The sequence below is a fragment of the Lagenorhynchus albirostris genome, chromosome 3 (assembly GCF_949774975.1).
Source record: "Lagenorhynchus albirostris chromosome 3, mLagAlb1.1, whole genome shotgun sequence".
In the NCBI taxonomy this organism is placed as follows: domain Eukaryota; kingdom Metazoa; phylum Chordata; class Mammalia; order Artiodactyla; family Delphinidae; genus Lagenorhynchus; species Lagenorhynchus albirostris.
Genome location: NC_083097.1, coordinates 127,134,374 through 127,157,889, shown reverse-complemented (window position 1 = coordinate 127,157,889; position 23,516 = coordinate 127,134,374). Strand labels below are relative to the sequence as shown.

At 44.3% G+C, this 23,516-nt stretch overlaps 1 protein-coding gene across 3 annotated transcripts in view; it reads right to left on the bottom strand.

The window, feature by feature from the left end:
- SLC36A1 (solute carrier family 36 member 1) overlaps positions 1-23,516 on the bottom strand; it is a 145,634-nt gene that overhangs the window by 105,291 nt on the left and 16,827 nt on the right. For all 3 annotated transcript variants that reach the window (XM_060144063.1, XM_060144062.1, XM_060144064.1), the window contains 6 exons: positions 23,220-23,308; positions 22,652-22,747; positions 20,527-20,611; positions 19,739-19,957; positions 14,240-14,338; positions 9,782-9,948 (listed from right to left, as the gene is read on the bottom strand). In XM_060144063.1, coding sequence (XP_060000046.1) covers positions 9,782-9,948; positions 14,240-14,338; positions 19,739-19,957; positions 20,527-20,611; positions 22,652-22,747; positions 23,220-23,308 — 755 coding nt within the window. The remainder of the gene's footprint in view (positions 1-9,781; positions 9,949-14,239; positions 14,339-19,738; positions 19,958-20,526; positions 20,612-22,651; positions 22,748-23,219; positions 23,309-23,516) is intronic.

The following is a 23,516-nucleotide window of genomic DNA, read 5'->3' as shown; positions in this document are numbered from 1 at the left end:
CGTACCTGGGTAGGGCAAAAGAAAAAACAGAGACAAAGAATAGGGACGGACCTGCACCTCTCGGAGGGAGCTGTGAAAGCGGAGACGTTTCCACACACTAGGAAGCCCTTCGCGGGTGGGCGGAGACTGCGGGGGGGCGGGGCGGGGGGCGGGGAAGCTTCGGAGAGACGGAGGAGAGCGCAGCCACAGGGGTGCGGAGGGCAAAGCTGAGAGATTCCTGCACAGAAGATCGGTGCGGACCAGCACTCACCAGCCCGAGAGGCTTGTCTGCTCACCCGCTGGGGCGGGCGGGGCTGGGAGCTGAGGCTCGGCTTCAGTCAGATCGCAGGGAGAGGACTGGCGGGGAGAACACAGCCTGAAGGGGTTAGTGCACCACAGCTAGCCGGGAGGGAGTCCAGGGAAAAGTCTGGACCTGCCTAACACGCAAGAGACTTTTTCTTCCCTCTTTGTTTCCTGGTGCGGGAGGAGAGCGGGTTAAGAGCTCCGCTTAAAGGAGCTCCAGAGAAGGGCGCGAGCCGCGGCTATCAGCGCGGACCCCAGAGACGGGCATGAGACGCTAAGGCTGCTGCTGCCACCACCAAGAAGCCTGTGTGCAAGCACAGGTCACTGTTCACACCTACCCTCCCGGGAGCCTGTGTAGCCCGCCACTGCCAGGGTCCCATGATCCAGGGACAACTTCCCCGGGAGAACACACAGCGCACCTCAGGCTTCTGCAACGTCACGCCGGCCTCTGCCGTCGCAGGATCGCCCCGCATCAGTACCCCTCCCTCCCCCCGGCCTGAGTGAGCCAGAGCCCCCAAAGCAGCGGCTCCTTTAACCCCGTCCTGTCTGAGCGAAGAACAGACATGCGCAGGCGACCTACACGCAGAGGCGGGGCCAAATCCAAAGCTGAACCCCGGGAGCTGTGAGAACAAAGAAGAGAAAGGGAAATCTTTCCCAGCAGCCTCAGGAGAAGCGGATTAAATCTCCACAATCAACCTGATGTACCCTGCATCTGTGGAATACCTGAATAGACAACAAATCATCCCAAACTGAGGAGGTGGACTTTGAGAGCGAGATTTATTACTTTTTCCCCTTTTCCTTATTCTGTGAGTGTGTATGTGTATGCTTCTGTGTGTGGTTTTGTCTGTATAGCTTTGCTTTTACCATTTGTCCTAGAGTTCTATCCGTCCGATTTTTTGTTTTTCCTTACTTTTAAAATTTTTTTTCTTAATAATTTTTTATTTTAATAACTTTATTTTATTTTATCTTCTATCTTTCTTTCTATTTTTTCTCCCTTTTATTCTGAGCCGTGTGGATGAAAGGCTCTTGGTGCTCCAGCCAGGAGTCAGTGCTGTCTCTGCCTCTAAGATGGGAGAGCCAACTTCAGGACACTGGTCCACAAGAGACCTCCCAGCTCCACGTAATATCAACGGCAAAAATCTCCCAGAGATCTCCATCTCAACGCCAAGACCCAGCTTCACTCAACGACCAGCAAGCTACAGTGCTGGACACCCTATGCCAAACAACTAGCAAGAGAGGAACACAACCCCATCCATTAGCAGAGAGGCTGCCTAAAATCATAATAAGCCCACAGACACCCCAAAACACACCACCAGACGTGGACCTGCCCATCAGAAAGATAAGATCTAGCTTCATCCTCCAGAACACAGGCACTAGTCCCCTCCACAAGGAAGCCCACACAACCCACTGAACCAACCTTAGCCACTGGGGACAGACACCAAAAACAATGGGAACTATGAACCTGCAGCCTGTGAAAAGGAGACCCCAAACACAGTAAGATAAGCAAAATGAGAAGACAGAAAAACACATAGCAGATAAAGGAGTAAGGTAAAAACACACCGGACCTAACAAATGAAGAGGAAATAGGCAGTCTACCTGAAAAAGAATTCAGAATAATGATAGTAAAGATGATGCAAAATCTTGGAAATAGAATAGAGAAAATAAAAGTTTAACAAGGAACTAGAAGAACTAAAGAGCAAACAAACAATGATGAACAACACAATAAATGAAATAAAAATTCTCTAGAAGATATTAATAGTGGAAATAACTACTGCAGAGCAGAATAAAGAAAAAAGAATGAAAAGAACTGAGGACACTCTCAGAGACATCTGGCACAACATTAAATGCACCAACATTCGAATTATAGGGGTCCCAGAAGAAGAAGAGAAAAAGAAAGGGACTGAGAAAATATTTGAAGAGATTATAGTTGAAAACTTCCCTAATATGGGAAAGGAAATAGTTAATCAAGTCCAGGAAGCACAGAGGGTCCCGTACAGGATAAACCCAAGGAGAAATACACCAAGACACATATTAATCAAACTATCAAAAATTAAATACAAAGAACAAATATTCAAAGCAGCAAGGGAAAAACAACAAATAACACACAAGGGAATCCCCATAAGGTTAACAGCTGATTTTTCAGCAGAAACTCTGCAAGCCAGAAGGGACTGGCAGGACATATTTAAAGTGATGAAGGAGAAAAACCTACAACCAAGATTACTCTACCCAGCAAGGATCTCATTCAGATTTGATGGAGAAATTAAAACCTTTACAGACAAGCCAAAGCTGAGAGAGTTCAGCACCACCAAACCAGCTTTACAACAAATGCTAAAGGAACTTCTCTAGGCAAGAAACACAAGAGAAGGAAAAGACCTACAATAACAAACCCAAAACTATTAAGAAAATGGGAAAAGGAACATACATATCGATAATTACCTTAAATGTAAATGGATTAAATGCTCCCACCAAAAGACACAGACTGGCTGAATGGATATAAAACCAAGACCCGTATATATGCTGTCTACAAGAGACCCACTTCAGGCCTAGGGACACACACAGACTGAAAGTGAGGGGATGGAAAAAGATATTCCATGCAAATGGAAATCAAAAGAGAGCTGGAGTAGCAATTCTCATATCAGACAAAATAGACTTTAAAGTAAAGACTATTACAAGAGACCAAGGATACTACATCATGATCAAGGGATTGATCCAAGAAGAAGATATAACAATTGTAAATATTTATGCACCCTACATAGGAGCACCTCAATACATAAGGCAAATACTGACAGCCACAAAAGGGAAAATCGACAGTAACACAATCATAGTAGGAGACTTTAACACCCCACTTTCACCAATGGACAGATCATCCAAAATGAAAATAAGGAAACACAAGCTTTAAATGATACATTACAGAAGAAGGACTTAATTGATATTTATAGGACATTCCATCCAAAAACAACAGAATACACATTCTTCTCAAGAGAACACAGAACATTCTCCAGGACAGATCATATCCTGGGTCACAAATCAAGCCTCGGTAAATTTAAGAAAAATGAAACTGTATCAAGTATCTTTTCTGACCACAATGCATTGAGACTAGATATCAATTACAGGAAAAAACCTGTAAAAAAAATACAAGCACATGGAGGCTAAACAATACACTACTTAATAACCAAGAGATCACTAAAGAAATCAAAGAGGAAATCAAAAACTACCTAGAAACAAATGACAATGAAAACACAGTGACCCAAAACCTATGGGATGCAGCAAAAGCAGTTCTAAGAGGGAAGTTTATAAAAATACAATCCTACCTTAAGAGACAGGAAACATCTCAAATAAACAACCTAACCTTACACCTAAAGCGATCAGAGAAAGAAGAACAAAAAAACCCCAAAGTTAGCAGAAGGAAAGAAATCAGAAAGATCAGATCAGAAATAAATGAAAAAGAAATGAAGGAAATGATAGCAAAGATCAATAAAAGTAAAAGCTGGTTCTTTGAGAAGATAAACAAAATTGATAAACCATTAGCCAGACTCATCAAGAAAAAAAGGGAGAAGACTCAAATCAACAGAATTAGAAATGAAAAAGGAGAAGTAACAACTGACACTGCAGAAATACAAAGGATCATGAGAGATTACTACAAGCAACTCTATGCCAATAAAATGGACAACCTGGAAGAAATGGACAAACTCTTAGAAATGCACAACCTGCTGAGACTGAACCAGGAATAAATAGAAAATATGAACAGACCAATCACAAGCACTGAAATTGAAACTGTGATTAAAAATCTTCCAACAAAGAAAAGCCCAGGACCAGATGGCTTCACAGGCGAATTCTATCAAACATTTAGAGAAGAGCTAACACCTATCCTTCTCAAACTCTTCCAAAATATAGCAGAGGGAGGAATACTCCCTAACTCATTCTACGAGGCCACCATCACCCTGATACCAAAACCAGACAAAGATGTCACAAAGAAGGAAAACTACAGGCCAATATCACTGATAAACATAGATGCAAAAATCCTCAACAAAATACTAGCAAACAGAATCCAACAGCACATTAAGAGGATCATACACCATGGTCAAGTGGGGTTTATCCCAGGAATACAAGGTTTCTTCAATATACGCAAATCAATCAACGTGATATACCATATTAACAAATTGAAGGAGAAAAACCATATGATCATCTCAATAGATGCAGAGAAAGCTTTCGATAAAATTCAACACCCATTTATGATAAAAACCCTGCAGAAAGTAAGGATAGAGGGAACTTTCCTCAACATAATAAAGGCCATATATGACAAACCCACAGCCAACATTGTCCTCAATGGTGAAAAACAGAAACCATTTCCACTAAGATCAGGAACAAGACAAGGTTGCCCACTCTCCCCACTATTATTCAACATAGTTTGGGAAGTTTTAGTCACAGCAATCAGAGAAGAAAAAGAAATAAAAGGAATCCAAATCGGAAAAGAAAAAGTAAAGATGTAGTATCATGCAGATGACATGATACTATACATAGAGAATCCTAAAGATGCTACCAGAAAACTACTAGAGCTAATCAATGAATTTGGTAAAGTAGCAGGATACAAAATTAATGCACAGAAATCTCTAGCATTCCTATACACTAATGATGAAAAATCTGAAAGTGAAATTAAGAAAACACTCCCATTTACCACTGCAAGAAAAAGAATAAAATATCTAGGAATAAACCTACCTAAGGAGATAAAAGACCTGTATGCAGAATATTATAAGACACTGATGAAAGAAATTAAAGATGATACAAATAGATGGAGAGATATACCATGTTCTTGGATTGGAAGAATCAACATTGTGAACATGACTCTACTACCCAAAGCAATCTACAGATTCAATGCAATCCCTATCAAACTACCACTGGCATTTTTCACAGAACTAGAACAAAAACTTTCACAATTTGTAGGGAAACGACTAGGGCTTCCCTGGTGGCGCAGTGGTTGAGAGTCTGCCTGCCGATGCAAGGGACACGGGTTCGTGCCCTGGTCCGGGAAGATCCCACATGCCGCGGAGCGGCTGGGTCCGTGAGCCATGGCCACTGAGCCTGCGTGTCCGGAGCCTGTGCTCCGCAACGGGAGAGGCCACAACAGTGAGAGGCCCGCGTACCGCAAAAAAAAAAAAAAAAAAATGGGACAGGAGAGAAAGCCCAGAGATAAACCCACACACATATGGTCACCTTATCTTTGATAAAGGAGGCAAGAATATACAGTGGAGAAAAGACAGCCTCTTCAGTAAGTGGTGCTGGTAAAACTGGACAGGTACATTTAAAAGTATGAAATTAGAACACTCCCTAACACAATACAGAAAAATAAACTCAAAATGGATTGAAGACCTAAATGTAAGGCCAGACACTATCAAACTCTTAGAGGAAAACATAGGCAGAACACTCTATGACATAACTCATAGTAAGATCCTTTTTGACCCACCTCCTAGAGAAATGGAAATAAAAACAAAAATAAACAAATGGGACCTAATGAAACTTAAAAGCTTTTGCACAGCAAAGGAAACCATAAACAAGACCAAAAGACAACCCTCAGAATGGGAGAAAATATTTGCAAATGAAGCAACTGACAAAGCCAAACTTTACAAGCAGCTCATGCAGCTCAATATCAAAAAAACAAACAACCCAATCCAAAAATGAGCTGAAGACCTAAATAGACATTTCTCCAAAGAAGATATATAGATTTGCCAACAACACATGAAAGAATGCTCAACATCATTAATCATTAGAGAAATGCAAATCAAAACTACAATGAGATATCATCTCACACCAGTCAGAATGGCCATCATCAAAAAATCTACAAACAATAAATGCTGGAGAGGGTGTGGAGAAAAGGGAACCCTCTTGCACTGTTGGTGGGAATGTAAATTGATACAACTAATATGGAGAACAGTATGGAGGTCTCTTAAAAAACTAAAAATAGAACTATCATATGACCCAGTAATCCCACTACTGGGCATATACCCTGAGAAAACCATAATTCAAAAAGGGTCATGTACCAAAATGTTCATTGCAGCTCTATTTACAATAGCCAGGACATGGAAGCAACCTAAGTGTCCATCAACAGATGAATGGATAAAGAAGATGTGGCACATATATACAATGGAATATTACTCAGCCATAAAAAGAAATAAAATTGAGTTATTTGTAGTCAGGTGGATGGACCTAGAGTCTGTCCTACAGAGTGAAATAAGTTAGAAAGAGAAAAACAAATACCATATGCCAACACATATATATGGAATCTAAGAAAAAAGGAAAAAAAAAAGGTCAGGAAGAACCTAGGGGCAAGACGGGAGTAAAGACACAGATCTACTAGAGAATGGACTTGAGGATATGGGGAGGGGGAAGGGTAAGCTGTGACAAAGTGAGAGAGTGGCATGGACATGTATACACTACCAAACGTAAAATAGATAGCTAGTGGGAAGCAGCCGCATAGCACAGGGAGATCAGCTCGATGCTTTGTGACCACTTAGAGGGGTGGGATAGGGAGGGAGGGAGACGCAAGAGGGAAGACATATGGGAACATATGTATATGTATAACTGATTCACTTTGTTATAAAGCAGAAACTAACACACCATTGTAAAGCAATTATACTCCAATAAAGATGTTATAAAAAATGCAATATAACTCCAACAAGCCTATTTATATCCTTCCCATTTAATTCAGTGCTCCCTAGAATCGGACAGTGACCACACAGGGCAAGAGGCAGGAGCAAAATCCATCTTTGCATTCCACTAGGGTTACTATCCTACTACTGCTTCATGTGTAGCTTCTCAGGGAGACTGCTGACTCACCATGGGACATGTCTATCTTATCCCAGGCCTAGGACTGTGCAGAGGAGTAAAAAGGTATCATCAGTAAGTATTCACAGATCTGACTTGATCATTAAAGGGAAGGACACTGCCCCTAAGCAAAGCTCCACTTCACATAAGACCCTCATGCATTATGAAGTGAGAAACACAGACCTCCCTGCCTTGGAAATCTATTTAAAAGTGGTGATTATATTGTGCATGACGCATACTGAATTCCTCTGTGGTCGAAATTAATACCTAGAAGATGTTCTAATGCTATGAGCAGAACATCCTGGAAGAAACTGAGATTGACAAAATGTCTTACTTGTTCCAAGAAGAGATGATAAAAATCCTTGGGGAAAAAACCAGCTAGTGGCTCTATAATTAAACTCAGTGCAGCACCGAAGCCTTCTGGAGTGCTGGCAAGTCTAGAATCAGGATAGTCACCTGCTGGGATGGCCAAATAAATCACACCCGAATGGAGGCAGAAAGATCAGGGTAGCTGGGTTTGAAACATCAGAGGAAAGAAGACAGATGCTCAGCTATGGCTTCAGATTATGTGGGCTGCTTCTGCGGCCCCTGATCCACTTATCTTCACTTATGCGAGCTACCACCCGACTCTTCTCTCTTGAAGGGGCAGGAACATTTGGAAATTTAAAAGCAGGCATCAGAGGGAAAGAGAAAGACTTTCAGAAAACAAAAGCCCATTTCAGGGCTACCACTTGGCTGGCCATACAATAAACCTAGTCCCCAAAGCCCTGCTGATTAGGGTGTCCTGTGCGAAACGCTGATACTCCTGAAAAGACGTTTTTCTCGATTTTCTCAATCTGTCCTTGTACAATGCCTCACTGATCAGAGTTCTAAAACCAGACTGGCCTGAAAGGTTATTCTGATCCCTAGGGCATTCGACAAGCTTCTCAGAATCTGCTCACGGCTGCTCTCTGCAATGAAACTGTAATCTTCCGAACAGAACTGCTGCTGAAGACACACCCTGTGACATCTACCTTTTTAGGAAGCATTTCAGTGTGTCTCAGTGCTTCTCTACAATACAGCAACCATGACTTAGGGAAAATGAGATACAGAAGGGTTCCCAAGCATCCCGGGCCCACGGTGAGAGGCTCCATCTGCACCTGCACGTGGAGCAGGTGAAAGCCATGGGACAGGCACAGCAGAAGCTGGGAACCAGGCAGGTTTGCCCTCCTCTTTCTCCGTCTATTTAGAACGGTTCAAGGTCAATGGACTGGATGCTTGACCATTCTGGGCTCAGATCTCCGGGGAGAAATGGCAGCGTCAGTCAGGGGATCAGCCAATCCATGCAGCGTCCATTTCCATCGGGATGACTCACGCAAAGCATAAAGCTCTTGCAGCATCCTACTTCCCCATAGCGCCAGTTCAGTATTAGAAAGCTCACACACATCTTTTGCTCTTCCTGACAATCCTGGCAGAAATGACTGTTCTTATTTCCCAGAAAGGGGAACTGAGGCAGTGAGAAGCTGTGATCTGTCCAAGGCCGTAGAGCTGGGACACGGCAGATCACCTCTATCCTCTGGGCCCCACTGGCTTCCTGGTAACCTCTCCCCATTTATAAATGCCTCACAGTCTCAGCGCTTAGTCCTCCTTTTCATTCAAAAACTTTTCACTGGGTTTTGATCGTACGCCAGGCACTGTGCCAGGGGCTTGGAGTAAAATGACGAACTGGACAGTTGCTGCCCTCAGAGCTTACAATGTAGGGAGATCACAGTACAGGTAAACAGACAACTACAACACAATGGGAGAAGAATTAGAACAGGATCCTCACGGGACTCCAGGGCAGCAGAGAGGAGGGCGACTGACCTAGACTTGAAATTGCTGCGGCTGAGACATCAGAGAAGTTTCTCAAACAAAGTGACGCCCAGGCTGAGTCCTCCTCACTGAGAAGGAATAAGGTAGGGGTGGGGCTAGAGCCTGAGTGGCCCTGACTGTACCTGAAGGTTTCCTGTTTATCATAAGAACTAAAGGAAACCTTTGAGCCTTCTCAATGGGGAAGTGCATGACCGCACTAAGGGTTAGATGGCTCACAGGGGTAACAAGAGGAGAACAGATGTGGAGAGAGAGTCAGACCCAGGCAGTCAGACCCAGGGAAACCAGCCAAAAGGCTTACTGGGCAGCCAAGGAGGGATGGTGCTAGGCTAGGGGCTGGTGGCAAGTGAGAGCTAAAGTGAAATGGGCTGGGGCTTCCCTGGTGGCACAGTGGTTAAGAATCTGCCTGCCAGTGCAGGGGACACAGGTTCGAGTCCTGGTCTGCGAAGATCCCACATCCCGTGGAGCAACTAAGCCCGTGCGCCACAACTACTGAGCCTGTGCTCTGGAGCCCGCAAGCCACAACTACTGAGCCCGCGTGCCACAACTACGGAAGCCCATGCGCATAGAGCCTGTGCTCTGCAGCAAGAGGAGCCACTGCAGTGAGAAGCCCGCGCACCGCAATGAAGAGTAGCCCCCGCTCGCCACACCTAGAGAAAGCCTGCCTGCAGCAACGAAGACCCAACGCAGCCAAAAATAAATAAAATAATTTTTTTTAAAAAAGTGAAGTGGGCTGATTTAAGAGATAGGGAGGAGGAAAAAATCACATTCTGACCCTCATTAATTTTTTTAAAAAGCCAGTGCTCCCAGGCTTCCATCCTCCCCAACATACCAACAGTTGGGCAGGTTGAGGGTTATGCTCCCTTGGATGTTAGCTCCAAATTGCAGGTACCCCAGACACCCCAGGCTGATGTAGAGGACAGTGATGATAGCCATTCCCACATAGAGGATGAGCGAGAACTTCCGGGGATCCTTCATTTTGTTTTCAAGGGGCAGAACCTAGGAGAGTAGTGAGAGAAGAGAAAGCATAGAATAAAGCAACATTAATGGCCAATGACAACAACAAAGTAATATTCTCAGAAAAAAGTAACTTCTCTATCCCCAACTTCCCCCAAAGCACATCTGTCCTTGACTAGACAGACAAATGCAAGCTGTTCCTCATTAGTTACGCTTGCCGAGCTGGAGGAGCTCTGGAGCCTGCTGTCTAAGCAGGAAGTCCCGGGAGGTAAGGGCGGGCAGGCCCGGAAACCAGGACTCCTGGCACAGGCTGGCTCTTTGCCTCCGGCTACAAGATCCCTGTGGGCTGGGAGTGCTGTTTGCTCCTCAAATGCAGGTGGCATGGCACCCAGCAGGCCCTCTCGCATCATGCCCACCCAGCGCAACAAGGAGGAGACACGGGTGGTGGCCCAAGCCAGCTGTACCTCACCTGAAATCACAGCTCTACTAACCTGTCCCAAGAATGCAAAATGCAGGTCAGGGAAAACTGCCACTCCAGTTCCCAGAAACTGTTTCCTTACCTCAAAAGGGGTGGGCACTAGCAGTGACAAGTGAAATCTCCAAGTTAGAGAAACCGAGAGGACCCTGGAGGTTGAGGCTCGTGGAGATGTATAACAAAACCCCGTTTCCAGACTCCTGTTTCAAACCACTGATCCTCACGGTCTTCTCCCGCATAACAGAGGACTTTCTTTTTTTTTTTTTTTTTAATTTATTTATTTTATTTTTGCTTGCGTTGGGTCCTTGCTGCTGCATGCGGGCTCTCCCCAGCCATGGCATGCGGGCCTCTCATTGTGGTGGCCTCCCCTGTTGTGGAGCACGGGCTCCAGGTGCATAGGCTGCAGAAGCTGTGGCATGCAGGCTCAGTAGCTGTGGCTCGCGGGCTCTAGAGTGCAGGCTCAGTAGCTGTGGTGCCCGGGCCTAGTTGCTCCACAGCATGTGGAATCCTCCCGAACCAGGGCTCAAACCCGTGTCCCCTGAATTGGTAGGCGGACTCCCAACCGCTGCACCACCAGGGAAGCCCAGGACTTTCTTTAACATTAGCCAAAGCCAAGGAAAGGCCCCTTTTTAACACTTAAAATTTTTATTATGAAAATTTTCTTTTAAAACATTTAAGTACACTTGACTTACAATGTTGTGTTTAATTTCTGCTGCACAGCAAAGTAACTCAGTCATACATATATATATTCTTTTTCATATTCTTCTCCATTATGATTTATCACAGGTTATTGAATACAGTTCCCTGTGCTATACAGTAGGACCTTGTTGTTTATCCATCCTATATGTAATAGTTTGCATTTGCTAATCCCAAGCTCTCAATCCTTCCCTACCCCCGACCCCCTGGCAACCACAAGTCTGTTCTCTCTATTTGTGAGTCTGTTCTTGTTTCGTAGATATGTTTGTTTGGGTTGTATTTTAGATTCTACATATAAGTGATATCAGATGATACTTGTCTTTCTCTTTCTTACTTTATTTAGTATGATAATCTCTAGTTGCATCCACATTGCTGCAAATGGCATTATTTCATTCTTTTCAATGGCTGAGTAACATTCCATTGTGTGTGTGTGTGTGTGTGTGTGTGTGTGTGTGTGTGTGTATGCCACATCTTCTTTATTCATTCATCTGTCAGTGGACATTTAGGTTGCTTCCATGTCTTGGCTATTGTGAACAGTGCTGCTATGAACACAGTGGTGTTCAAATTATAGTTTTGTCTGGGTAGATGCCCAGGAGTGGAATTGCTGGATCACATGGCAACTCTATTTTTAGGTTTTTGTTTCCATAAATTTATTTTTATTTATTATTTATTTAGGCTGTGCTGGGTCTTCGTTGCGGCATGTGGGCTTCTCTAGGTGCGGCGCACCGGCTCTAGAGTGCGCAAGCTCAGTAGTTGCGGCGTGTGGGCTTAGTTGCAATATGTGGGATGTTAGTTCCCTGACCAGGGATCGAACCCGCACTGGGAGCGAGGAGTCGTAACCGCTGGACTACCAGGGAAGTCCCTATTTTTAGTTTTTTGAGAAACCTCCATACTGTTAGGAAAGGCCCTTAATGAAGGCTGGTTCGTATAGGGACAGGGAAAATAGCAAGTGTGACTGTGGCAACCTTCATGATCTGCTGTCAACCGCCCCTGGCTGGCCTGACTCCCAAAACGTGAGTCACGGCAACATCAAACTGCCCCCGCCCCCCCACCCCCCCACCCCCGCCCGTCCCAACTGTCTTTGATCTTGTCGTTATGCTCATTTTCCTTGAGGGAAATGAGGCAGAGCAGGTCTGAGCCAGACACACCCTTCGAGCCAGCTGCTGGCCTGGGGCTCTGGGGCGTATCACTGCTCTGTATCTCCAACTGGCCCTCAGCAACCCCGCCCCCCACCCCCAACCCCCCCCACCCCCCGCTGCCCGGTTCAAGGGGCTCAAGCTTCAGTTGATCCACATCCAATGAGAAACAGTTTCTAAGCTTTCCTTCGGTTTCTTTCTATGGAGAGTCTCAGGAGCCAGAGGGCAGGGTGCCCATCTCCTCCAGCCCAGCCAGCCCAGGTCAATGGTGCAGAAAGAGAGAGAGCACGGGAAATCCCAGTGAGTCCACTGCTCTTACCCGTCATGCCCAACAGCCCTCAGATCCAAACTAACAGTCAAAACAGCAGTGTCTCTATTGTAAAAAGAGAAAACATGGACAAATCTTGAAGTAACAGATAATGACGATTACAGAATCACTCTGTATCCAAGCCTCAGCTAATGAAATGAAGCAAAGAACAATTTCTGCCCTGTGCTGTTAGGGGAAACTGACAAATGCAGTACAACGTTCCTAAAGAAACCCGGGCATCTTTCCGCACTCACTCAGCCTCTTCTTTCCAGTCCCGAGTGCTCGGGACCTCTTTCTCCTGCTATAATACAGGCCCCTTCAGGCCTCTGCCCCAGCAGCAGGGAAACCATATATGTCTGTGAATCAAGATGAGACATTCTGGGGCTTCCCTGGTGGTGCAGGGGTTAAGAATCCGCCTGCCAATGCAGGGGACATGGGTTCGAGCCCTGGTCTGGGAAGATCCCAAATGCCATGGAACAGCTGAGCCCGCGCTCTAGAGCCCGCGAGCCACAACTACTGAAGCCCACGCGCCTAGAGCCCATGTTCCACAACAAGAGAAGTCACTGCAGTGAGAAGCCAGCGCACTGCAATGAAGAGTAGCCCCCACTTGCCGCAAATAGAGAAAGCCCGCGCGCAGCAACGAAGACCCAATGCAAATATAAAATAAATAAATAAATTTATTTTTTAAAAAAAAAAGATGAGACATTCTTCTTGGGCAATGAGAAGCCCCAAGAGCAAGCACAGGGAAAGGTTCAAAACCTCAGGACAACCACGTACACACAACCACTCGAAAAGCCTCCCCCATGTTGTCAGAGCCTCACGTTCCATGGACACCACCTGGGCAATTCCTCAAATTGTGACAAAAAATGTCCAGCTTCTAGGTTTTCTTAAAAGTGTATAAGGTGACAGAACAATCAGATGGGGACAAAAAGATATTCCATGAAAGAAGTGTCTTCCCATTTCCTAAGCCCTAGGCCAGCAGAGCTAATAACTTTCTTCAGAGAATACTGGACCTTTATTATGAAAAACACAAATAAAAACCAAAATAGGTACACCTGAGTGACAGATCCCTCCCTTTAGGAGAAGAATTTGGTGGAATCACAGCACCAACATGGGGAAGCTGAGCTAGGATTAAAGGCTACTCATTTATACAAGGAAAATACAGCTCAACAGTGTTCCAGGGCAGAGAATTCGTTCATAGGTTTATTGATTTAACAATAAAATCAATAGTATTATTAATGAAAATAAAAGGTACTTATGCTCACTGTATGTCAGAGACCGTACAAAGCACTTTACACATATCTCATTTAATCCTAACAACTACTAAACATTAAGCCCACTTTTCAGAAGCAAACAATGAAGGCTCTGAGCAGGCGAGTCCTTGCACAAGGTCACACAGCTACTCTCTGGCAGAGCCAGGACTCACCCCAAGTCAGTCTGAATCTAGATCCTGTGTTCAGAATTGCCCTGCACTGCAGCTTACTGCACACACAGGAGATGAGTGTGCAACAGAGAGGGCTTGAAGGGAAACATTCTCAAATTACATACAACTTACTTCCAAAACCTGGAGCTGGGAAACTTCAGTGGAGTCTTTGAAACGCTGTTCATTAACTGGCCAATAAGACTCAGAAGATAATTTCTAATAGCATTTCCTCAGCATTCCTTAAAGCAGACCTCAAGGACACTGAGGGCACCAGAGAATCACAGTGCAACTCTTACCATCCCGATGCCTTCAAATGCAAAAATGGCCGTGCCAAAGAACAGAGGGTAGGTCTGCCAGGATGCCACCAAGGGGAGGAATTTGGGGTCTGGGATATCCTGAAAGAGAGAAAATAAAACAGATCAAAGGCTATACAGAGATTCATGATTTCAACCCCAGCATCAGACAGGTCAAACCTTTCCTAAGTTTGGGACAGGTGACTTGGGGACATTTATATTCTTTCTTTCTTTTTTCCATCGCTGAGAAAACCCTACTTGCTTTGGGGAAAGACTACACCAAAGTACCATTAAAAACTCAAATGTTGGGACTTCCCTGGTGGCGCAGTGGTTAAGAATCCGCCTGCCAACGCAGCGGACGTGGGTTCAATCCCTGGTCTGGGAAGATCTCACATGCCACGAGCAACTAAGCCCATGCCCCACAACTACTGAACCTGCGCTCTAGAGCCCACAAGCCGCAACTACTGAAGCCCGTGCACCTAGAGCCCCTGCTCTGCAGCAAGAGAAGCCACTGCAATGAGAAGCCCGTGCAGCACAAGGAAGAGTAGCCCTCGCTCGCCGCAACTAGAGAAAGCCCACACAGCAACAAAGACCCAATGCAGCCAAAACTAAAAAACTAAAGTTATTATAAAAAAACCCCTCAAATGTTAGAGACTGCATAAAAAGAATCATGTTCTTTCACTAGGTAATCCCATCCCCAGAAATATAATCTAAGTAGAAAAAAAATGATGAAAATATGAAAAAAGTTGAGCAAGGCTTTTTAACAGTAAGTGATAACAACCTAAATGCTCCCAAACATCTGAACAGGTAGTTTACTGCACATCCAATACACCACAGAATATTATGCACTATTTAAAAAGTAAAGAGTGGGATAACTAAGTAGTACATGAAAACTGCTTATAAAATAGTAACGAGAAAAATATTTTTTAAATTTATATATTCACCATGATACAACTACATAAACACTCCACACAGATAAATCTGGAGGGAAAGGTGGTAGATTTTTAGATGAGCATTTTCTCTACTTCTCTTTCTCTCTTTTTTCAAAAATTCTGTAAATCAACACTTGGAAAATATTTTTGATAGGCACATGACAGGAGTATCAGCACATATGGGGAAAAAAATAGCAAAAACAGCATTTTAAAAAGAAGGCAAATAAAAACGAAGGCACTTGATAACTGCAGGTACAATGTAAGTATGTACCCACCTGGCTGACTAATGGGCAAGAGTCCCCAGTGATGGACAGTATCAAAGGAGCAGGACTCAGAGGAGGCAGAAGCTGCCATCCTTTCAGAATTTGGCCTTTAGATTTAAAAATGACTTTAAAACTGCCTTTTACAATCTTTTAAAACTGATTTCCCTAAAGAGGTCTCTAGAGAGAGATGGGGAATGTTCTAACAGTGTGATGGAATAATATCAGAGAGCAAAAAAGAGATCTACTATTCCTCTCTGTAATAGGCTTCTCTTTGAAAGATTTCAAAGCAATTATATTATAGTCTTCCTAAGATAAAAAGGATTTTTTAAATGCTTTTTTTTTTTTTTTTTTCTGAGCCCCTGCTAAGAAATCAGTTAGATCTCTCATAAGAAGCACTTCAGGGACTTCCCTGGTGATGCAGTGGTTAAGAATCCACCTGCCAGGGAACACAGGTTCAATCCCTGGTCCAGGAAGATCCCACATGCCGCGGAGCAACTAAGCCCGTGTGCCACACCTACTGAGCCTGTGCTCTAGAGCCTGCGCTCCACAACTACTGAAGCCTGCCTGCCCTAGAGCCCATGTGCCACAACTACTGAAGCCTGCATGCTCTAGGGCCTGCATGCCACAACAACTTAGCCTGCGTGCTGCAACTACTGAAGCCCGTGCGCCTACAGCCTGTGCTCCACAACAAGAGAAGCCACCGCAATGAGAAGCCCGCACACCGCAAAGAAGAGTAGCCCCTGCTTGCCACAACTAGAGAAAGCCTGCACACAGCAATGAAGACCCAACGCAGCCAAAAAATAAAAAAGAAAAAAGAAGCACTTCAGTTCCTAGAATGAAGACAAGACTCGTAAATATTTTTGTTCTTTGATGAAATATGAGGGTGAGATCACCCCGTAATTATCCCTCAGTCACAGTGTAACTAAAGTTCCTGAAAACAGGAAGTTACTGGATCTGTTGGTTAATGGATGACTACTGCCCAGAGTGATATATCAGATCGGGCTGAAATATCAGAGAGGGAATTTCAAAATACATGTCTGGGGATACCGGTGTGAATGAGACCAGCAGAAGGAATTTATAATTCTACATACATAATGACTGCTACTGCCTTACACCCCAACGAATTAAACTTGGGGAAAAACTTTCATTTACAAAGAAATGTACAAATTAAAATCGGCTCACTTGCAACATATTATCTCCTCATTTGTACCACATCATCATATAATTGTAACAGCTTTTTGAAAAAATGCTGTTAAATGTACATAAGGATTGTCAGATGTACTCCAATTTTGGAAACGTTATTAACTGTGAAAAAATACATCTCAGAGTCAAGGATATCCCTGGCAGCGCAGTGGTTAGGACTCTGAGCTCTCACTGCCATGGCCCGGGTTCAGTCCCTGGTCAGGGGACCTAAGATCCCACAAGCTGTGCGATGCGGCCAAAAAAAAAAAAAGAATTAAGGATATGCAGTGATAACACATTTATTGGATTTATTGGGAGCCCTTCTGGGCAAGGCACTCTGCTCAGAACTGTGCCATTTGTCACGCACATGATGAAGACAGCTGCTCGGGTGGAAGGCATCAGGCGACTTCCTACAACGGCATGAGCCTGAGGCGCAAGAGCATCGGTCATGTACAGGCTCGGGTTTACGTGAAAATTCAGGAACTTTGGACAGCAGGAGGAAATATCAAGGTAAAGGGGGTCAAATGCCAAGATGGGACAGAACTAACAGCAACAACAAAAACAACCCAGAGGGACATCTTTAGCTGTGTACCACATCAAAATGAAGCTCCTGGACACACAGCCAGACCCGGGCAGATAGCACCATCAGATCACAGCCTACCTCCTGGCTGAGCCCAGAGACAGGCTCAGAATCGCTCTCGGGAAGTCAGCAGGGCTGCCTCATCCAAAAGCGCAGGTTGTACGAGGCACAGGCAATGCCCTGGATGGACTTTCAGGGGGGACTGAGATGCTATGGAACCCACATTCCCATCCCAGCCCTCTGATCACAGCAACGACCACAGTCCAACAACCTGCAGTGGTTTGAAATTAAATGCGGTGTCTACGTGAGCTGGCATCACCCGTTTTTGTCTTTAACGTTCACCACAGTGTGTCCTAGGCACTGACTGAGATCTCTAATTACAAAGTTAAATCATACATTTATTTACCCTTGCTTGTTTTAACTTAATTGGCCAGATAGGGAAAGAAACTCTCTGGAAATTGTCATTCATGTGTTCACAGGTCCTCCTTCCAGTCCCATAAAAAAATGGGACACGGACAGCTGTTTATTTTATGCGTTAGAAAATAGTTCTGCTTAGATCCTTGGCTAGTTTGATTTGGTATTCTTGCACCTTGACTGCTAGTAAGAATATTGCAAGGCTTTTTATAAAGGATATCACTTACATTACTAGAACCATAAAAGGTACTAAAATAAAGCTATAAACAAAACTATGAATAAAATATATATAATGAAGACATATACTTACATGATTATTTTATGTAAATTACATATTTTAAATCTTTTTGTATTGTTTTTGCAATATGTTTTTTGTTTGTTTGTTTGTCTTTAGCTATTTATGATGTTTGAAATGGTAAAAAGTACCCAGAATAAAAATTTGTATTCAAAAAAAAAAAAAAGAAAATAGTTCTGCAGGAGAAGAGTCAACATCTGCCATCCACCTGACTTACTGGGAGAAGGAAATACCAGTAAATGCTCACTGACTACACTGTTAGTCTAAACTCAGTATGCCATTTCCTCAGTACAGGAAGTCCTTGTATTTTATGACCCACTGTTTTCCTAGAAACCTCATCAGGGGGTAACCGGGTCACTGTTAAGCAGACTGTGAAAATGAGGTAATGTTCACCTGTCAGACTGAGCCAGATTTAAAAGATCGACACAGTGTGGCTAGAAGGGGTTGCTTACAAACTGTGGAAGGGAGTCAATGTGAAATTGGTAAATAGCGTTTGGAAAAAGCAACTTGGCAATATAAAAAATTCTACAGTGCACACTGTCTAGCAATTGCGTCTCTAAGCACCTCTAGATGCTTATCTTGGAGAAGTATTTATACATGTCCACAAGAAGGAAGGCATACGAATATTCACTGTCATAATACTAAATGACACTACAGATGATACATGACTTGACAGGCTACGAAACTACAGCACGTCTATTCTCTGAGATACTATTTAGCAATTAAAAAGAATGAGATGAAACCAGGTATATCAGCATGGAAGGCTTTCTGAGATATTGTCAAAGAAAATAAGCAAGGCAGATGAACACTACGTGTAATAATTTTTTTAATTATGTTAAAAAAACGCACAAAACCAATTTTTGCTTTATATGTTTCTCTACGTAGGAATACAGTGTGTAAATGCATTCGCAGGACCGAGAAACACACACAGTGGGTCCCAGAGTGGAGGAGACTCAGGGTGGAGATGGAGTGTTCAAAAGGTACTTGTGTTGTCTGTATTTTCGTAAGTATGTATTGATGAGTTATTTGGGGAATTAAATTTACATACCTTTTTTTAAAGTTATTCTTTTATTCACATGCTTTCATTTTCTTCCTTTTCTCAAGTCTTGGCAAATGTCTATAATCAACCAGTGTTTAAGGGCACATTTTCCTCAGCCTGATCTTCTACCCATCTATATACAGATGTCCTCTCCTGCACCTCCCCACAGACCTGCCCACATGGGCTATGTGAGGTGGAATAATCACCGGATTTACAGTTCTGACAAATAAATATAAAACTGGAGTGGTAAGGAATTATTTACTATTTGAATAAATATAAAACTGGAGTGGTAAAATAATAATATAATATTCCTTATTACAATATATTATATGATGAGATGATTCTTATATTATTTAATATAAGAATATAAATGTTATAGGTTAATATAAGAATCATCTTAATATTTTTCTCTATTTTCCAATCTTATACAATGATCATGTCTTAATTATCTAACTGGGAAAAAGTCTAAACCAGTGATCTCAGTGGGAATGATTTTGCTCCCCCACTCCGGGACATTTGGCAACGTCTGGAGACACTTTTGGTTGTCGTAATTTGGGGAGCGGTTGCTACTGGCACCTAGTGGGTAGAGACCAGGATGCTGCTACACATCCCGCGATGCACAGAACAGCCCCACAACAAAGGGTTATCCAGCCCAAACGTCAACAGTGCCCACGCTGAGAAGCCCTAACCTAAGTACACTGCTCATAAGTAACAAACCCCTATTTATGTTCCACTTACTCACTTTCTTTGTTTCTCTGATTATTTAATAGGTGGAGCGGGGGAGCCTGGGGTCATACCTGAACAATGAACTGGTAGATCATAACCAGGCTGACCACCATGGTGATGTTGGCCAACAGGGAGAAGATGGACAGGACTCGGAGGTTTCTGACGAACACCAGAAGCACCAGGAAGGGCAGGAAGGCGAGCATGTAGAGTCTCGAGTCCATGGTGGGCGTCAGGATCACCGTCTCGTTGTTGTGGCAGTTGGTGGTGGTCCCATTGGCTGCTTCTATCACCTAGAACGAGGGGAAGAAAAGCTGCAGGGAAACCCTCTCAAATGACAAAGGCCAGTGGCCCTCCCACCAGAAGGGATTCTTGGCTAAAGGCTCAGCGTGTGAAGAAGGCCACATAGAAAGTTAGTGGTCGGTGAACTGTCTTTGGAGATCTTCGTAATTGTTAGCCACCTGAATGTCTGAACTGGATTTGATCACATCTTACCTAAAGACAGGAGGACAGCAAGACATCTTGAGGTTTCTCGACGCCCTGGGTCTCTCTAAAGTATTTTTTTTCTTTTAATTTTCATTTATTTATTTATTTTTTGCCACGCCATGCAGCATGCAGGATCTTAGTTCCCTGAGCAGGGATCGAACCTGTGCCCCCTGCAGTGGAACTGCTGAGTCTTAACTACTGGACCACGGGGGAAGTCCCACGCCCTGGGTCTTTAGATAAAATCAAACGACACTGACACTGTTCTACGTAAAGTGTTAAGATCTCAATTCTTGTGTTGAACAAAACTGGCTCGGAAGAGATCCTAAACAGGAAGTCCACTCATCTCTTGCCAGTCTCTCTTTTTACCAGGGCCTACCTGTTTGAAGTTGTCAGCCAGAAAGACAAAATAGACACAGCAGAATCCCAGCTGCGTGACGATTAGGAAGAAGTCCACAGTGTGCCTGCAGGTGGGAAGGAAGGAAGACAAAGATCGTAATGATAGCAAGCAAGACTGCCAGAGAGACAGCGCTTATTCCCAAGTCATCACAGACCCTTCCCATCAGGTGACAAGGATGAGTGTGCCCAGGAAAGAGGAGAAAATGTGCCACGTGCCACTGGTCTAGAGCCTTAGAGGAAGGTGAAGGAGGTGCTATCTGTGTGGTTCCCGAGGTCCCCTTCCTGGCTTCGTGTCAGGAACGCTGCACGCGGTCAGGCAGACTCGAGACAGTCCTGAGACTGCACTGGCCGGGGCGGAGCACATACACCAGGACCACTACCCAGCCCCTTGGCTACCCGCTTCCCATAGCCCGCCTATCCCCTCTCACACTGTTTGTCCTAAAGCTACAGGGAACCCTCAGCATAAAAGCCCAAGAAGTGGACCCCTTCACGGATCTCTTTCTATAACTTGGATCTAAGAACCAACTGACTCTCACATAAGGACACAGAAATTGATGTACCAAAACAGGCTGCTGGTTGAAGCACTGTTACAACAACAGCTGGTAACAACCTAAGGGGTCATCAAAAGGAAAATGATTAAATTATAGGCCATTATGAGATGAAACAGAATACAACAGATAAAAAGAATATGTTAAATCTACGTGTGCTGATAAAGAAATGTCTAAGACCTTTAAGGGAAAAAAACAAAACAAGTTTCCAGTCAGTATGCATAGTATGGTAATTAGTGTAAAAAATGTTAAGAATGTGTGTATGTTTGTATATATTCAGAAAATTCCAAAAGAAAACCCATGCAACTGTGACCAGGATATACTTTTACTCTTCACTTTATGTTCTCCTATCTTGTTCCAAAAAAAAAAATTTTTTTTAACCACAAGCACACATTAATTTTATTAAAGGAAGGCAGGGAGGGAGGGAGTAAGGAAGGAGGGGGAAGGTATGGGGCTAGAGGGAAAGAGAGGAGGAGGAGGAGAGGAAAAAAGAGATGAAGAAAGGAAGAGGAGAGAAGAAGAGAGGTCAAGAAAGAATCAACTAACAACCAACCAACCAACAGTGGTCACTTGGCAATCTGGCTTCTCCCAGGCACAGAAAACGACTTTGCTGAAAGAATTACATAATCCTGCATCACAGGAAGAAGCTGACTATGTGTGAAGGTAAAAGTCTCCCTATGACCACAACAAGGAGTTTTTCTGGAGAACATAACTTTAATGTGATTCAACTTTTTTAAAAAAAAAAAGGATTCAGCCCTCGATGTTATCAATTTTCTACATCTACATGTACCGTTTCCTCAAATAGGAAACAAACAGTAGAATATTTCTCTCCAGGCATCTGAAAAGTTACCATAAGGAGAAACTTCCAAACACCTCCCAACCCAGCTCCTGAAACGTCTCTTTCCCTAACAAACCCATTTGTTCTGGCTCACCTCACCTCCTCCTTGAAGCCTTCCTTCTCCTGCCCAGTACCCTGCCCTGAAAGCTCCCATCACGTGCGCTTCTCATCTGCCACAGCACGGCGGACAAGAGCGTCTTTAGGGCTCCTCCCTCTCAGGGCTCCTGTGGTGTATTTCTAGCTCATGACTCTCTCTACTGGTATATCCTTTTCCTGATCTCTTGTTCTCAAGATTCCCATGCATCTTTCTCCGTCTATTGGAGTGCCAGGACTACATAATATCCCTCAGGGAAACCCCCCTCCCTATACCTAAAATTGTTTTGTACCACTTATAAGAGTGTGCTTAAATACATCTGTTAACCAAACAAGGGGATGAAATATAATCACTGGTCACAGGCTGTCAAAGCTGGGAGAGCCCTTCAATATCTTTCAGGGCAGGACCCAAGTTTTACCAATGAGGAAACTGAGGCCCACGGAAGGAGAGGTCACACAGCCCAGGGTCACACAAATGACCACCGGCAGAGCTAAGCTAGAACTCAAGTCCACAGACCCAAGCAATGCTCTTCTCACGAGCTGCACTGTCTCCCACACCTCACCTCCCTATCCGAAGGCCTCCACACCCGGCGGCCACAGCCGCAAAGAAAAAGGAAACCCATTACCTTCCCCAGTGGGCGTTGTTCCGGAGCCAGGAGATGGGGGTGGCTTCCAGGCCATACATCACCGTATCCCCATAGTCCACAAAGGGCTTGTTCAGTCTGGGAGGAGGGGACGGAGAGGAAGGGCAGAGTGCAGGGGTCAGACAACGACAACAACAGAACAAACACAGCTCACGGGAGACCTGGGACGGTTCCCCATCAGCCACCCTAGACATACCACTGAGTCCTGGGTCTGACGCTTTCAAGGAGCAGAAGTCTTATGTCAATGGGACAATTACTTCCCTTATAATTAACAACCATCTGGTAAACCTTTTCAATGGGGTAAATATTACAAAGCATGTAAAACCAGAATGTGGTCTCTGTCCACTGGATATAAGTAAGTGCGACAGATGACAGCAAGCTAAAAAAGAACACAAAAATCGCCAGGGAAAGGCAGTGCTGCGATGACTAGCAGCCACCTTCAGCCGGCACAGAGTCCAGAGTGATCTGTGTTAAGTGCTCACTTTCAGTGTTGGCAACGGAAACCCAAAGGACAATCTGTCACTCGAGAAGTGGCTCGGAGGGCTCTCACCTGCGGCAGAAGTGGTGAGCGCATTTCACCAGGATACCCATGCAGTGCACAGCCACGAGGCCTATCACCAGCAGGCTGAGGGGACCCATCTGCAGACAGGCGTTGTGGGTAAGAGGGGGAGAGACAAGCAGACAGAATTAGAACTGGATTTGCAAATGACCAAAACTTTACTAGGGAACCTTCCAATGACAGAACTTCCGGCAGAGCTTTCAAGAGACAAACGTGCTCACAGAGGTGAGCTGAGTAGGACGGGCATCATCTGAACCTCAGCAGGCCTTCTAGAGAATTAATCTCCCG